The 17,063-nt window shown below is 53.3% G+C and overlaps 1 protein-coding gene and 1 pseudogene across 1 annotated transcript; one reads left to right on the top strand and one right to left on the bottom strand.

Moving 5' to 3' along the window:
• Nucleotides 1–4,278: 4,278 nt before the first annotated feature.
• The window catches only part of LOC142062143 (inositol 1,4,5-trisphosphate receptor-interacting protein-like 1), a 54,558-nt pseudogene continuing 41,773 nt past the window's right edge, over nucleotides 4,279–17,063 (bottom strand).
• LOC142061721 (inositol 1,4,5-trisphosphate receptor-interacting protein-like 1) lies at nucleotides 10,501–11,621 on the top strand. The gene has a single exon (XM_075103092.1). The coding sequence runs from the start codon at nucleotides 10,554–10,556 to the stop codon at nucleotides 11,565–11,567; it is 1,014 nt and encodes a 337-aa protein (XP_074959193.1). The 5' UTR covers nucleotides 10,501–10,553; the 3' UTR covers nucleotides 11,568–11,621.

The raw sequence follows: 17,063 nt of genomic DNA, 5'->3' as shown, positions 1-17,063 counted from the left end.
GTTGTTTAGCCTGGAGAAAAGGAGGCTGAGGGGAGGCGTTATCGCTCTCTACAGCTACCTGAAACGAGGCTGCGGCGAGGTGGGTGTACGTCTCTTCTCCCAGGTAACAAGTGATAGGTCAAGAGGAAATGGCCTCGAGGTGTGCCAGGGAGCTCTAGACTGGATATTGGGAGAAACGTCTTCACCAGAAGGGCTGTCTAGCATTGGAACAGGCTGCCCAGGGAAGTGGCTGAGCCACCGTGTCTGGAGGTACTTAAAAGGCAACGTCTTTAGCGAGGCCTGTTGTGACAGGACAAGGGGTAACGGTTTGAAACTGGAGGAGGGTAGATTTAGACTGGATATAAGGAAAAAGCTTTTTACTATGAGTGTGGCGAAACAGTGGAACAGGTTGCCCAGAGAGGTGGTAGATGCCCCACCCCTGGAAACATTCAAGGTCAGGTTGGACGGGGCGCCGAGCAACCTGACCCAGTGGAAGATGTGTGGAATAATCGGTGGGGGTGACTTAGAAATTAAACTTATGTTTTTAGAAAAGGTACAGCATGGAAGAGTCTTGCAGGGTAGCGTGCGGCTGACAGGTGAGCAATCCATTCCATGGAAGTCCCCTAGGCTCGTAACCTTAGATGTCAGCGATGCCAGGAGAACTTGGTGTTCTGACTCTAGGAGGATTTGTCCGGAGGAGGGTGGAACGGTGTGGAGACACCATGGCCAGGCTCCGTGACCACGGAGCTGGTACACTGCACGTTTGCCCAGGCTCCGTGACCATGGAGCTGGTACACTGCACGTTTGCTACCCTGAGCCAACAGTCTGTCATGGTTTTGACAAAATGCTGTCCTTTTTATCATTATAATACCAAAACACACCTCCGTCCCAAAAGCTACTGATACAAAAGTTTGCGGATACTATCCTTCAAAGTCCGAGCCTCCCCGTAAGAGGAAGCGGAGTATCCAGAAAGTTCCCAAAATAAAACTCAATAGCAACAAAGTCACTATTAAGCAGGCATTCTTTATTACAGCGCTGGGCAGCACTGGGGATTGCTCCACCATGAGTGCTCCAGTGATTCGGTAAACTTCCAAAGATTATTATGCTATAAAGTCATGCATAGTCATAAGGTTCCCGAGGATTCATTAACGTATGTAAAAGTTCAATCCGCGTGCATAGTTGTCTTTTTAGTGGTCTTCGGGGGTCCTCCAGTGGTCTCCGATGGTCTTCCTCACCTGTCCGATGGTTGAACTTTGGGTTTCCTTTGCCTATATATAGTCATTGAATGATCTCATCAGTCCTTTGGCCTTGGACTATCACAAGAGGCTGATGCTTATCTCGGCACTGATGTCCCGAGTCTATGTTATCGACGAATTTACGGGCTTATTCAAGGTCCTTTTAATCCTATCAGGCACCAAGTGGCATTCTTCAAATACCTAACACTGTCTTTGCAAGGGAGGAAGCCACAAGACAAGAAGGATGTGTACAATTAGGTCTGAGTCAGGGACTGTCAGGGGTTTAGTCCTTTCACTACCTGCCTCTAAGATGCAACCACCCCTCACTGGGCAAAGCAAGGGAACTTTACACCAATCATAATAAAGGTGCGTATGACTAGAGTCACTCAAGCTCCACCTGAAAGGTAAAAAATAGTATAAATTAGGTTAAGAGAAAAAGGGTGTTGGGGAAGATACCATCGCGTACCACTCTGACTGATGTGCTGAGTACAGCGGAGCACGTCTGAAATATCTTTACGCTAATGCGCACAGCAGGAGGAATGAAGAAGACGAGCTAGAAGCTTTGGCCCAGTCCCAGAGCTAGAACGTCATCGGCGTACGCAAAAGCTGGTGGGATGAGTCCTGTGACTGGTGTGCCGTGACGTGACAGACGCTTACGGGCTCTTCAGGAGAGAGAGGCAGGGCAGGCGAGGGGGAGGGGTTGATTCAGGGAATACATAGCTAAACGTCACCAATGCAATCTAGTGTAGCGCAACAAATGTTGGGGCCCGGAGCCAAAACTCAGCCAGGATAATGAGGTAGCCTTGGGCTGTAAGGTAACAGGCACAGCTTGCATGATGACGGAAACTTGTTGCTTTGGGGGAGTCAGAGGGGCGTCAGGACAAGAAGTGCCTAAACAAAGTTATAAGGACGCTGCAGAACTACCAAACTCCTGTCTGGAAACCACCCCGTGATCCCTGAGGTTCCCCTCAGAAGCACCCAGGACAAACAGGCAACAGCCTCAGACTGCCACTGCTGTAAGGCGCCTCAGGCAAGAATGCACCCAAGGATGTAATCTTCCCAAGCCTGATGGGGAACATCCTGGGGGGGATGCAAACAACCTAGCAGCAGGTGCCAGTCAAAACCAAGACAAAAGGAGCTAAGGACATCTCCATCTAGATAAGAGTCAGAACACCCGTTGAAACCAACACCCCTTGCAATACACTGGCAAGATTACTGGATGGGCCAACTCATGACCATATGTGGAAGAAGGGACTTAAAATGCATGCGTAATTAAGAGGCAAGTATTATAATTAGTGCCAGGAAATCTGATGCGTATGTATATAACTGAGCAATATAAGCTTTGTCCATCAGGACTTGCGGTGTGCAAGTCAGGGGGAGCGATCCCCCTTGCACCCAGGGCTGCAATAAACCTACCTGCTTTATAACTCTCCGTGAGATGTAGAGTTTGTTTCCGCGCCTCAGGGTAGCACTGGGTGGAAAGGAGGGGCTGGACTGTACACAGGGCTTGCAGCTGGGGACGGCATGGTTGAGAGCCGCCGCCTAAGGGTGAAGGGGAAAGCAAATAAAGCGGATGCTTTTGTGGCAGCCTACCACTGACCATCCAGCCAGGGCGATGCCACCGATGAATTATTGGACTAGGAAGTAAGGGATATCTCTGGATCAACTGCCCTCTTCCTTATGGGTGGTTTTAACTTCCCAGGCGTCAACTGGGAATATCGTACAGTGGACGCAAACAGGTCCAGGAAATTCCTGAAGCACACTGAAGATAACTTCTTGGTGCAGGTGCTAAGGGGGCCGACCAGGAAAGGTGCCCTCCTAGATGTGTTGCTTGTAAAGAAAGAGGGACTGGTGGGCAACGTGGTGATTGGTGGCTGTCTTGGTCACAGTGACCACGAAGTAACGGAGTTCCCAGGCGTTGGCGATAGAGGAAAACTGCCAACAGAACTTGGAGCCTGGATGCGGGGAGAGCTGACTTGGGGCTGCTGAAGCAGCTAGTTAGTAAGGTTCCCTGGGAATCTGCTTTCACGGGTATTGGCTGTCCATGGATGCTGGCCACTTTGTAAGAGCCATCTCTTAAGAGCGCAGGAGCAGGCAAATTCCAAGGTGTCAGAAGTCAAGCAAGTGGGGCAGAGGGCCGGCTTGGCTGAACAGGGATCCTCTTCAAGAACAAAGGTGGAGAAGGAAAGTGTACAGACACTGGAAGCAAGGAAAGAGAGGCGACACGGGAAGACGACAGAGATGGGGCTTGCCACTGTAGGGGGAAAATCTGTGCAGCCAAAGCTCGGTTAGAGTTCAAGCTGGCCAGCACTAGGACATGAGGAAATGGACTGACGCTGCGTCAGGGGAATTTCAGATTGGACATTAGGAAAAGGTTCTTCACTAAGAGGGTGGCTGGTCGCTGGAACAGGCTCCCCGGGGAAGCGGTCACGGCATCAAGCCTGCCAGAGTTCAAGGGGCGTCTGGATGATGCTCTTAGTCATATGACTTAGTTTTAGGTAGCCCTGCAAGGAGCAGGGAGTTGGACACAATGATCCTTATGGGTCCCTTCCAACTTGAGCTATTCTATGGCTCTTTGATAATAATCTGAGGGCCGCTGTACAAGGCTTGCAGGTTTCCTGGTAACCCAAGCCGCAGGGAGGTGAACACTTCCTGAAAAGGCAGGTCTGCTCAGCAGAACAAGGCAGTAGTGAACGGATTCTTTGTTTTGCTTTACCTGGCCACGTAGCTTTTGCTGCTAAACTGGCCTCTCTCAACCCACAAGTCTTCCCCCTTTCACCCTGCACATGCACTCAGCCTGCCCACTGTTGGCAAGGGATTGAGCAGCTGCGTGATGCCAAGCCGCCTACTAGGATTAGCCCGCACCACCTGGGAAGGCAAGGCCCAATGAATCACTGAAACCAGAGGGCACTGCACCCGCTCTTCTGCAAAATGTTGGCCGACTGTGTGGCAGCTGAGCTGTCAGCACCCCACGCCCACGTTCCCCAGCAAAGTGATGCATGGAACCTCAGGGACGCAGCGCTTGTGTGTTCAACAAGTGATTTATTGGCATTTTGGCACCTCTGCCATAGCACAGCTCTCTGGCCACGTCCCGCTGCTGGTAAGCCTGGCCTCTGCCTACTCGATGCTCAGGAAGGTGTCCGAGTCACCTTGCTGCACCCCAAACAGCATCTCAATCAGGAGGAGACTATCAGAAGCATCCACAACCCGGAGCTTGCAGGAGCGCCTGGAGGGCAGCACTGTGAGGCGGCTGTGTCGCGACCGAGGCAAAACCTGCCAGGCTGCACGTACCAATATCTGGAACCAGCGCGTGGTTTTCTCCACGTCTAGGTAGGGGCCGGTGCAGAGGGTGCCTAGCAGGCTGGGACCCTGATTTCTCCTCAGCTCCTCCTTGGGGTGGTGGAGGAAGCACAGCATGTCCTTCGCCAGCCGCTCCCTCGTGCAGCTCCACGCGGAGGCGGGAGTTCCTTGCCGGCATCTCCTCGTCAGTGCCCAGCTCGAGGTGGAAGGTGTGCCCGCGGGGGGGCCTGCAGGGGCACGAGCAGGCGGTAGACAGCGTCATCCTCACGGGGACTCCAGCCTTGGCAGAAACTGCCCTCCCCAATGGCTGGCATCAGTCACGGCATGAAACTATTCCTGCAGAGTCTTCGGCAGGTACGCAGAAGTTCATCCACCAGCTCCTCCACCATGACGAATGATTCTGGCACGTCCAGAAGGCGCTCCGCCAAAATTCTGCCCACATCCAGAGCAACACTGGGTTTTTCTTCCTGCTCCTGCCTGTGCCCCTTCTTTCTGCAACTGCCTTTCTTGCTGCATGTGTCAGTCTCATGGCTCCTTCTGCTGAGCCACCACCAGAGCCCAAAGAGCAGGACCAGGACTCCAGCAATGGCCCAGAACTGTCGCTGCTGCAAGGCAGCAAAGAGCAGAGCTCCCCAGGTCATGACGCTTGGCTCTTGGATCGTCTGAACCTGGCTCCTCTGCCTCTGGCTGCTCTGCTTCAGCTCCTGCAGCAGCCGAGACATCTCCAAGCTCAGCAGCTGCGCGCGTTGCTGCATGCGCTCGCGTGTGACCTCATACAGCTCATAACGAACCTTCTGCGGGTACCAAATGGTCCCTAGCAGAACCCGGATGAGGAATTCTGTGGCAGCCATGGCCTGCGGGAGGAGGGAGAGAAGGGGTTGAGTGTGGCTGGAAGGGAGGGAGGTGGTGGCGGGGGGAGCTGGGGGCAGGTAGGAGAGGGGGCAAGGCAGCTGGGAGGCAGCAAGGCCTGCGCCCACCCGCGGCAGCGGCATCACCGTGCCCTGCCCAAGGCGCTCCCACGAGCGGCTGTGCCCTCGATGCAGGGTGAGAACCCACCCCACCGGGGGCGCGCGCTTCTGCCCCGGCCCTCGTCCAGCCCAGCCTCTGCCTGCGTGCGCACTCACCGCTGGCCCAGGCTGTACTGGGGCAGGGCGTCCTGCTGGCGCCCCTGATAACCGCCCCCATTGTGACTCATCCCCTCTGCTGTCACAGGCACCAGAGCGCATCACGGGCACGCCCGCCGGCCAGCCCCGCCCCTCGGCCCCACCCCGGAGCAGCAACTCACAGCTGCTTCAAGCATCCATAGCTTGACAGCCCAATGGCTCCCCTTACAAAGCAGACAAAAGACCCCTGAAACCCTCACCAAACCTAAGATCCCGTGACATGTGCCATGGATACTGTCAGTGGCTGAGCACAGCTGGGCACCAGGTCTCACCAAACCGCTCAATCATTGCCGCTCCACATCACTGCAGGAGGAGAAAATGACAACAAAATGCAGTGCTTTTCGATAAAGACAGGGAGATCACTCAGCAATTACCATCACTGGCAAAACAGTGACTCGATTAGGGGAAATTACTTCATTAATTTATTACTTTATTACCAACTACTTTATTACCAATCAACTGCATTACTGGAATCCCTAATGTATACGATGAACAAAGAAAGAGCCAGCACAGATCCCCAGATGAGCTATTAGTGGTGGCAGGTATAGCCCTGAGGAAAAGGAGGTGCTGTTTACAGTCGCTAACACTGAGGCCAGGAGTCACCCAGCATTGGGCACTTTTCCGTGCTAGGCTGCCTGGCACAGCGGCCCATACCTCCTGCATACTAGAGCTCTTATCTCAGTATCAGCCAGCCAGCAAAGGCAAGCGACCAGCTTCAGCATTCTCTTCGTTCATGGAAATCAACCTATTTCCTTGACAGTTAATAGTTGTCAGCAGGAATTTGGCTTTGCAGTTCTTAAATAACAAACCAGGAAGTCTGAGGATGTCTGTTGCAGAAAGCTTTAGCATAAGTGTTTAACAGCTTGGCATAAGATCACAGCATAAAAACCAAAATGACCTGTGTTAGAAGACTGAACATTCTGTCCACAGTTTTGAGTAACAGATATCTATAGGACTGTAAGCAAGTGTAAAAACGAGGCTCGTCTAATGGTTTCAGCCCTAAGCACAACAGGAAGTACAACCACAATCACATGGTAAGGCATTTCCATGGCAACTGATAACCTTTTCCATTAAACTGGAGTTAATTTCAGGCTATAATCTGCCAAAGGACAGGGAATGCACAAGGACGAAGCAAGATAGCTAACACCATATGTAGAAAAAGGAAATGGCTGAACTGTGGGCGTGATGGGAGTGGAAAGGAGCAAGAGCAGGACTCGGCATAAGAAAACCCTGTCTCAGCGTGTCATGTCACAGGCAGGAAATGCTCCCTGCACTCCATTGCCACTGGATGTCACTACGTGGGTTTCCCTGCAATCGACTGTGTAAATAACACAGGTGCAAGAAGTCTGCATCGCTTCTCTTTCCCTGGTCCCTAAACGGTGTCATGGGTCTCTCCTAGCTTAGGAGCAAAAAGTATTAATTAACTGGCTTACGAGGTATGCTGCCTCCATGATTGCCAGGGCCCTGACCAGCGTCCCCAGGCCTTCCCTCCGCCCTGTCCATGGCCCAGAATCCCCCTGCAGCTCAAACCAGGGCTGTCAGTCCCTGTCAGAGCGACACTTCAGGTTGTCAGTTTCCAGCTTCCCCCAGCCTCGCCTGGCCTGGCCATGGGCTCCGTTGAGCCAGGCCCACCAGTGGGCCAATATCCCAGCCTGGCCTCGGCCTGGCCTTGTCCCCACAGCCCTGAGCTGCAGATGGACTTCCTGGCCTGAACTCACCCTGCCACATCACCGTGAACCTGCTTGATGATCTGCAGGCATGAGTGAACCTGCCAAGGGTCTCCAGGCCTGCCCCACTACCTGGATGGAGGTGGTGGGACAGGCCTTTGTCTTAGCACACTCAGCTCCTGACTTCCAGGCCCTGAGGGAGCGGCTGGCCCTCGCTGTACCCTGGCACAAGTGTCCAGAGTGCCATGATACCTAGGTTCTGCTGTAAGTCCTTCCCAGGAAACTGCACCCCAACCCCCCACAACCCTCTGCACCCTAATAGATCCTGTTGTTGCTGTACCTGAAAGCTACAGATTAAGTGGCCGTGGGGCAGTCCCAAAGGAAGGTTGAACTGGACCACCAGAAGCCCTCCTGTCAATTTAAGAGCCGTGGAGAAGTGTTACTGCTTGATAGCTGGACCTGTTGGTTTCCCACAACTGCAGACTACAGTGATGACTCCTTACAGCCACTTCTCCACATCCCTCTTGAGGAAAAAGCAGCATTGAATAGGTCTACCACTCCAGCCGGCCCAAGGTCATGGGGAACGTGAGAGAAGAGCTTCCCTAACCAGCAATTTGTTTTAATTAACTAGCATTCCTTCCTGGGAAAGGTTGAGGGGTTCAGCTGTTTGGAAGGCAGGGGGCAAGACGATCTCCTGGGGCATGTTCTCATTGCCAAAGAAGAGGTGGTCAAGGCGTTTCTCCTCCAGGCAGCAGCGCAGGTATTTCATGGTATCCTGCAGCCGCAGCAGGAAATCCCTCCTGCGCCAGCCTGACAGGGGTATGGTGGTCAGGAGGGACATCAGAGCTGTCATCAAGGTGTAGGTGTGTGCTGGTTTTTGCTGAGAAGGGGTTAATTCTCCTCACTGTGGGGGTCGGCTACCTTTCCAGCTTCCCGTGCTCTGCCGCGTGGCGGGGGGGGGGCTGGGAGGGGCAGGGCCATGGTGGGGACGGCTGACCCCGACTGGCCAATGGCAGGTTCATTCCATACCACGTGACACCATGGCCAATATATTGAGGGGGGGCAGTGGCAGCGCGGCGTCGGGTGGTGAACGGCAAGCGGCTGTGGCGCGTGCAGTTTGTTTCGGCGGTTCGTTCCCCCTCTCCCCTCCTTTCCCCCTCACCCCTCCCTTCCCCCTCCCCCGGGGCTTTGCGCCTCTCGTTGTTCTCCTTTACACTGCATTTCTACTGTTATTTCTTTTAATTTTAATTATTAAACTGTTCTTATCCCAACCCACGAGCATTACCCTTCTGATTATCTCCCCCATCTACCTGTGGAGAGTGAGCGAGCGACTGTGTGGGGCTGAGCTGCCGCTAAACCACAACAGTCATTTTGGTGCCCAACGTGGGGCTCAAAGGTTGGAGATAACAACAGCTGCTGGTCACAGCACCATGTTGTACTTTTTGCAGTTGGTGTTAAAAATCAGTGTTGGTTTGTTGAGTCTGCTGTGTTGTGCTGTGATTAGTAATGTTTTGCCTACAAGATTTGTTGTACAAACACTCGTTTTCACCTTTATCTGGTATTTGGGGTTTTTGCTGAAACCGTTACTGTACTTCGGATGCCACCTTGTTGAGGCAATTAGCAATTATACCTCCTCTTCTGAGAGATTTTATATGGAGGAAATACAGAATAATACCGTTGCAACTTTGTTCTATGATGTCTGTGCCTTTGTACAACAACGTTTTTGTATCTTGAACATCCTTGGGTGGTTAAGGTGCACTTATTGTAGTTTTTGGGCATGTTGTTTTGGTTTTGACTAAGCAACTTAAGAATATCACCCAGAAATCTGCCCCGAGGCTTGATAGTTACGAGTGGCAGGGCATGTGGGATAGCATGGGCAAATACCTAGGGCAGTGGGCACCCCCAGTGTTTCGGAGTTTCACCCCCGAACAAGTACAGAATCCTAAAAAACTAGTAGAATATTTGGAGAAAGTATGTTGTTACGCTGGGAGCTCCAGAGAGACACAGATAACTGCAACATGCTGGGGTCTGGCCCATGCATACCGAGCCCTGCTCACCAGTATTCAGTGCCCCCAGGGGGAAGAGAATGTCTCTGGATTGAAATGCAAAGTGACTGGCACTGTAGACAATCCAGCCCTGTTGTGGTTTAGCGGCAGCTCAGCCCCACACAGTCGCTCGCTCACTCCCCACCGGTACATGGGGGAGAGAATCAGAAGGGTAACGCTCGTGGGTTGGGATAAGAACAGTTTAATAATTAAAATTAAAAGAAACAACAGTAGAAATGCAATGTAAAGGAGAACAACGAGAGGCGCAAAGCCCCGGGGGAGGGGGAAGGGAGGGGTGAGGGGGAACGAACCGCCGAAACAAACCGCACGCGCCGCAGCCGCCCGCCGACCCGACGCCTCCGCGCTGCCACTGCCCCCCCTCAATATATTGGCCATGGTGTCACGTGGTATGGAATGAACCTGCCATTGGCCAGTCGGGGTCAGCCGTCCCCACCATGGCCCTGCCCCTCCCAGCCCCCCCCGCCTCGCGGCAGAGCGCGGGAAGCTGGAAAGGTAGCCGACCCCCACAGTGAGGAGAATTAACCCCTTCTCAGCCAAAACCAGCACAAGGTAGAAAAGCCTGCGCCCACCATGATATCGACTTACCCAAGTGAACCGAGTTGATCGGTAATAAAGTAATTTCCCCAAATCGAGTCACCCGGCCTTGTCCTGCCGGGTGGGTCTGCGCTTTCTGGCTGTCAGGGCTCTGGCTGCCTGGGGAGCTGTGAGTTGCTGCTCCGGGGTGGGGCCGAGGGGCGGGGCTGGCCGGCGGGCGTGCCCGTGATGCGCTCTGGCGCCTGTGACAGCAGAGGGGACGAGTCACAATGGGGGCGGTTATAAGGGGCGCCAGCAGGACGCCCTGCCCCAGTACAGCCTGGGCCAGCGGTGAGTGCGCACGCAGGCAGAGGCTGGGCTGGACGAGGGCCAGGGCAGAAGCGCGCGCCCCCGGTGGGGTGGGTTCTCACCCTGCATCGAGGGCACGGCCGCTCGTGGGAGCGCCTTGGGCAGGGCACGGTGATGGTGATGCCGCTGCCGCGGGCGGGCGCAGGCCTTGCTGCCTCCCAGCTGCCTTGCCCCCTCTCCTACCTGCCCCCAGCTCCCCCCGCCACCACCTCCCTCCCTTCCAGCCACACTCAACCCCTTCTCTCCCTCCTCCCGCAGGCCATGGCTGCCACAGAATTCCTCATCCGGGTTCTGCTAGGGACCATTTGGTACCCGCAGAAGGTTCGTTATGAGCTGGATGAGGCCACGCGCGAGCGCATGCAGCAACGTGCACGGCTGCTGAGCTTGGAGATGTCTCGGCTGCTGCAGGAGCTGGAGCAGAGCAGCCAGGAGCAGAGCAACTTGGCCTGGGGAGCCCTGCTCTTTGCTGCCTTGCAGCAGTGGCAGTTCTGGGCCATTGCTGGAGTCCTGGTCCTGCTCTTTGGGCTCTGGTGGTGGCTCAGCAGAAGGAGCCATGAGACCGACACATGCAGCAAGAAAGGCAGTTGCAGAAAGAAGGGGCACAGGCAGGAGCAAGAAGAAAAACCCAGTGTTGCTCTGGATGTGGGCAGAATTTTGGCGGAGCGCCTTCTGGACGTGCCAGAATCATTCGTCATGGTGGAGGAACTGGTGGATGAACTTCTGCGTACCTGCCGAAGACTCTACAGGAATAGTTTCATGCCGCGACTGATGCCAGCCATTGGGGAGGGCAGTTTCTGCCAAGGCTGGAGTCCCCGTGAGGATGACGCCGTCTACCGCCTGCTTGTGCCCCTGCAGGCCCCCCGCGGGCACACCTTCCACCTCGAGCTGGGCACTGACGAGGAGATGCCGGCAAGGAACTCCCGCCTCCGCGTGGAGCTGGTGTGTACCTGCACGAGGGAGCGGCTGGTGAAGGACATGCTGTGCTTCCTCCACCACCCCAAGGAGGAGCTGAGGAGAAATCAGGGTCCCAGCCTGCTAGGCACCCTCTGCACCGGCCCCTACCTAGACGTGGAGAAAACCACGCGCTGGTTCCAGATATTGGTACGTGCAGCCTGGCAGGTTTTGCCTCGGTCGCGACACAGCCGCCTCACAGTGCTGCCCTCCAGGCGCTCCTGCAAGCTCCGGGTTGTGGATGCTTCTGATAGTCTCCTCCTGATTGAGATGCTGTTTGGGGTGCAGCAAGGTGACTCGGACACCTTCCTGAGCATCGAGTAGGCAGAGGCCAGGCTTACCAGCAGCGGGACGTGGCCAGAGAGCTGTGCTATGGCAGAGGTGCCAAAATGCCAATAAATCACTTGTTGAACACACAAGCGCTGCGTCCCTGAGGTTCCATGCATCACTTTGCTGGGGAACGTGGGCATGGGGTGCTGACAGCTCAGCTGCCACACAGTCGGCCAACATTTTGCAGAAGAGCGGGTGCAGTGCCCTCTGGTTTCAGTGATTCATTGGGCCTTGCCTTCCCAGGTGGTGCGGGCTAATCCTAGTAGGCGGCTTGGCATCACGCAGCTGCTCAATCCCTTGCCAACAGTGGGCAGGCTGAGTGCATGTGCAGGGTGAAAGGGGGAAGACTTGTGGGTTGAGAGAGGCCAGTTTAGCAGCAAAAGCTACGTGGCCAGGTAAAGCAAAACAAAGAATCCGTTCACTACTGCCCTGTTCTGCTGAGCAGACCTGCCTTTTCAGGAAGCATTCACCTCCCTGTGGCTTGGGTTACCAGGAAACCTGCAAGCCTTGTACAGCGGCCCTCAGATTATTATCAAAGAGCCATAGAATAGCTCAAGTTGGAAGGGACCCATAAGGATCATTGTGTCCAACTCCCTGCTCCTTGCAGGGCTACCTAAAACTAAGTCATATGACTAAGAGCATCATCCAGATGCCCCTTGAACTCTGGCAGGCTTGATGCCGTGACCGCTTCCCCGGGGAGCCTGTTCCAGCGACCAGCCACCCTCTTAGTGAAGAACCTTTTCCTAATGTCCAATCTGAAATTCCCCTGATGCAGCGTCAGTCCATTTCCTCATGTCCTAGTGCTGGCCAGCTTGAACTCTAACCGAGCTTTGGCTGCACAGATTTGCCCCCTACAGTGGCAAGCCCCATCTCTGTCGTCTTCCCGTGTCGCCTCTCTTTCCTTGCTTCCAGTGTCCGTACACTTTCCTTCTCCACCTATGTTCTTGAAGAGGATCCCTGTTCAGCCAAGCCGGCCCTCTGCCCCACTTGCTTGACTTCTGACACCTTGGAATTGCCTGCTCCTGCGCTCTTAAGAGATGGCTCTTACAAAGTGGCCAGCATCCATGGACAGCCAATACCCGTGAAAGCAGATTCCCAGGGAACCTTACTAACTAGCTGCTTCAGCAGCCCCAAGTCAGCTCTCCCCGCATCCAGGCTCCAAGTTCTGCTGGCAGCTTTCCCCTATCGCCAACGCCTGGGAACTCCGTTACTTTGTGGTCACTGTGACCAAGACAGCCACCAATCACCACGTTGCCCACCAGTCCCTCTTTCTTTACAAGCAACACATCTAGGAGGGCACCTTTCCTGGTCGGCCCCCTTAGCACCTGCACCAAGAAGTTATCTTCAGTGTGCTTCAGGAATTTCCTGGACCTGTTTGCGTCCACTGTACGATATTCCCAGTTGACGCCTGGGAAGTTAAAACCACCCATAAGGAAGAGGGCAGTTGATCCAGAGATATCCCTTACTTCCTAGTCCAATAATTCATCGGTGGCATCGCCCTGGCTGGATGGTCAGTGGTAGGCTGCCACAAAAGCATCCGCTTTATTTGCTTTCCCCTTCACCCTTAGGCGGCGGCTCTCAACCATGCCGTCCCCAGCTGCAAGCCCTGTGTACAGTCCAGCCCCTCCTTTCCACCCAGTGCTACCCTGAGGCGCGGAAACAAACTCTACAACTCACGGAGAGTTATAAAGCAGGTAGGTTTATTGCAGCCCTGGGTGCAAGGGGGATCGCTCCCCCTGACTTGCACACCGCAAGTCCTGATGGACAAAGCTTATATTGCTCAGTTATATACATACGCATCAGATTTCCTGGCACTAATTATAATACTTGCCTCTTAATTACGCATGCATTTTAAGTCCCTTCTTCCACATATGGTCATGAGTTGGCCCATCCAGTAATCTTGCCAGTGTATTGCAAGGGGTGTTGGTTTCAACGGGTGTTCTGACTCTTATCTAGATGGAGATGTCCTTAGCTCCTTTTGTCTTGGTTTTGACTGGCACCTGCTGCTAGGTTGTTTGCATCCCCCCCAGGATGTTCCCCATCAGGCTTGGGAAGATTACATCCTTGGGTGCATTCTTGCCTGAGGCGCCTTACTAGATTGCATTGGTGACGTTTAACTATGTATTCCCTGAATCAACCCCTCCCCCTCGCCTGCCCTGCCTCTCTCTCCTGAAGAGCCCGTAAGCGTCTGTCACGTCACAGCACACCAGTCACAGGACTCATCCCACCAGCTTTTGCGTACGCCGATGACGTTCTAGCTCTGGGACTGGGCCAAAGCTTCTAGCTCGTCTTCTTCATTCCTCCTGCTGTGCGCATTAGCGTAAAGATATTTCAGACGTGCTCCGCTGTACTCAGCACATCAGTCAGAGTGGTACGCGATGGTATCTTCCCCAACACCCTTTTTCTCTTAACCTAATTTATACTATTTTTTACCTTTCAGGTGGAGCTTGAGTGACTCTAGTCATACGCACCTTTATTATGATTGGTGTAAAGTTCCCTTGCTTTGCCCAGTGAGGGGTGGTTACATCTTAGAGGCAGGTAGTGAAAGGACTAAACCCCTGACAGTCCCTGACTCAGACCTAATTGTAGGCATCCTTCTTGTCTTGTGGCTTCCTCCCTTGCAAAGACAGTGTTAGGTATTTGAAGAATGCCACTTGGTGCCTGATAGGATTAAAAGGACCTTGAATAAGCTCGTAAATTCGTCGATAACATAGACTCGGGACATCAGTGCCGAGATAAGCATCAGCCTCTTGTGATAGTCCAAGGCCAAAGGACTGATGAGATCATTCAATGACTATATATAGGCAAAGGAAACCCAAAGTTCAACCATCGGACAGGTGAGGAAGACCATCGGAGACCACTGGAGGACCCCCGAAGACCACTAAAAAGACAACTATGCACGCGGATTGAACTTTTACATACGTTAATGAATCCTCGGGAACCTTATGACTATGCATGACTTTATAGCATAATAATCTTTGGAAGTTTACCGAATCACTGGAGCACTCATGGTGGAGCAATCCCCAGTGCTGCCCAGCGCTGTAATAAAGAATGCCTGCTTAATAGTGACTTTGTTGCTATTGAGTTTTATTTTGGGAACTTTCTGGATACTCCGCTTCCTCTTACGGGGAGGCTCGGACTTTGAAGGATAGTATCCGCAAACTTTTGTATCAGTAGCTTTTGGGACGGAGGTGTGTTTTGGTATTATAATGATAAAAAGGACAGCATTTTGTCAAAACCATGACAGACTGTTGGCTCAGGGTAGCAAACGTGCAGTGTACCAGCTCCATGGTCACGGAGCCTGGGCAAACGTGCAGTGTACCAGCTCCGTGGTCACGGAGCCTGGCCATGGTGTCTCCACACCGTTCCACCCTCCTCCGGACAAATCCTCCTAGAGTCAGAACACCAAGTTCTCCTGGCATCGCTGACATCTAAGGTTACGAGCCTAGGGGACTTCCATGGAATGGATTGCTCACCTGTCAGCCGCACGCTACCCTGCAAGACTCTTCCATGCTGTACCTTTTCTAAAAACATAAGTTTAATTTCTAAGTCACCCCCACCGATTATTCCACACATCTTCCACTGGGTCAGGTTGCTCGGCGCCCCGTCCAACCTGACCTTGAATGTTTCCAGGGGTGGGGCATCTACCACCTCTCTGGGCAACCTGTTCCACTGTTTCGCCACACTCATAGTAAAAAGCTTTTTCCTTATATCCAGTCTAAATCTACCCTCCTCCAGTTTCAAACCGTTACCCCTTGTCCTGTCACAACAGGCCTCGCTAAAGACGTTGCCTTTTAAGTACCTCCAGACACGGTGGCTCAGCCACTTCCCTGGGCAGCCTGTTCCAATGCTAGACAGCCCTTCTGGTGAAGACGTTTCTCCCAATATCCAGTCTAGAGCTCCCTGGCACACCTCGAGGCCATTTCCTCTTGACCTATCACTTGTTACCTGGGAGAAGAGACGTACACCCACCTCGCCGCAGCCTCGTTTCAGGTAGCTGTAGAGAGCGATAACGCCTCCCCTCAGCCTCCTTTTCTCCAGGCTAAACAACCCCAGCTCCTTCAGCTGCTCCTCATAAGAGTTGTGCTCCGGACCCTTCACCAGAGGAAAACACTGCTTGTGCTCCTGATCCCTTAGCCAGTCGTCCCAAGGCCCTGAAGTCTCCTTCGATCGCTCTTGGATTTCTAATTGCAACTTCATCGCTGCCTACATGAAAAGGCAATAATGGATAATAATCCAACGGCTGTACCACCCGTGCCGTGGGGAGTACACACAACAAACTTAGCTTCCGTGTGGGCACAGACGTGGAGAAATGTATCTAATAATACTGTGACTTGGTACGACAAGGAAGGGACATACGCTCTGCGGTGGACACAGGCTAACGCACAATCAATCGCTGCAACATAGGCAAACCCGGGGGGCAAGGGAAATTATATCGTATACATTAGGGATTCCAGTAATGCAGTTTTATACAAGCTCATCCATGCTGTTGACAAAATCAAAGAAAAGACTCCCCCCACCATCAGCAGTGCCCCTTCAACAATCTTTGGACAATGCTTTCGTTACTGATAGTTGCACCTGAACGCCTCCAGAGCAATGGAAACACCTGCATATAAGGTCTCTCACCTGCACAACAAGGTCACCAAGGCCATTTGGTCCTCACCGTCACAGTCAGAGTAACAGAGAGAATCTGAGTTGGGAGAGACTCTGGAGGTCTTATGAATCACAGAACCATAGAACCATTAAGGTTGGAAAAGACCCTTAAGATCAAGTCCAACCATCAACCCAACACGCCCAGGCCTCCTAAACCATATCCCAAAGTGCCACGGATCTGTACATTTTTTGAACACCTCCAGAGACGGTGACGCAACCACCTCTCTGGGCAGCCTGTTCCAACGCTTAGCCACTCTTTCAGTAAAGACATTTTTCCTAATATCCAATCTAACTCTCCCCTGATGCAGCTTGAGACCATTTCCTCTCATCCTGTCACTAGTTACTTGGGAGAAGAGACCAACACCCACCTCACTACAGCCTCCTTTCAGGTAGCTGTAGAGAGCGATAAGGTCTCCCCTCAGCCTCCTCTGCTCCAGGCTAAACAACCCCAGTTCCCTCATCTGCCTCTCATAAGACTTGTTCTCCAGACCCTTCACCAGCTTCAATCCTCTTCTTTGGACACGCTCCAGCACCTCAATGTCTTCCTTGCAGTGAGGGTCCCAAATCTGAGCACAGTATTTGAGGTGCGGCCTCACCAGTGCTGTGTACAGGGGGATGATCATTGCCCTAGTCCTGCTGGCCACACTACTGCTGATACAAGCCAGGATGCTGTTGGCCTTCTTGGCCACCTGGGCACACTGCTGGCTCATGTTCAGCCGGCTGTCGACCAGCACCCCCAGGTCCTTTTCCGCTGGGCAGCTTTCCAGCCACTCTTCCCCAAGCCTGTAGCGCTGCATGGGTTTGTTGTGACCCAGGTGCAGGACCCAGCACTGAGCC

This window comes from Phalacrocorax aristotelis, chromosome 9 (assembly GCF_949628215.1).
Source record: "Phalacrocorax aristotelis chromosome 9, bGulAri2.1, whole genome shotgun sequence".
NCBI classification, from domain to species: Eukaryota; Metazoa; Chordata; class Aves; order Suliformes; family Phalacrocoracidae; genus Phalacrocorax; species Phalacrocorax aristotelis.
The sequence above is the reverse complement of the archived record's forward strand: the minus strand, read 5'-3'. Positions and strand labels throughout refer to the sequence as shown.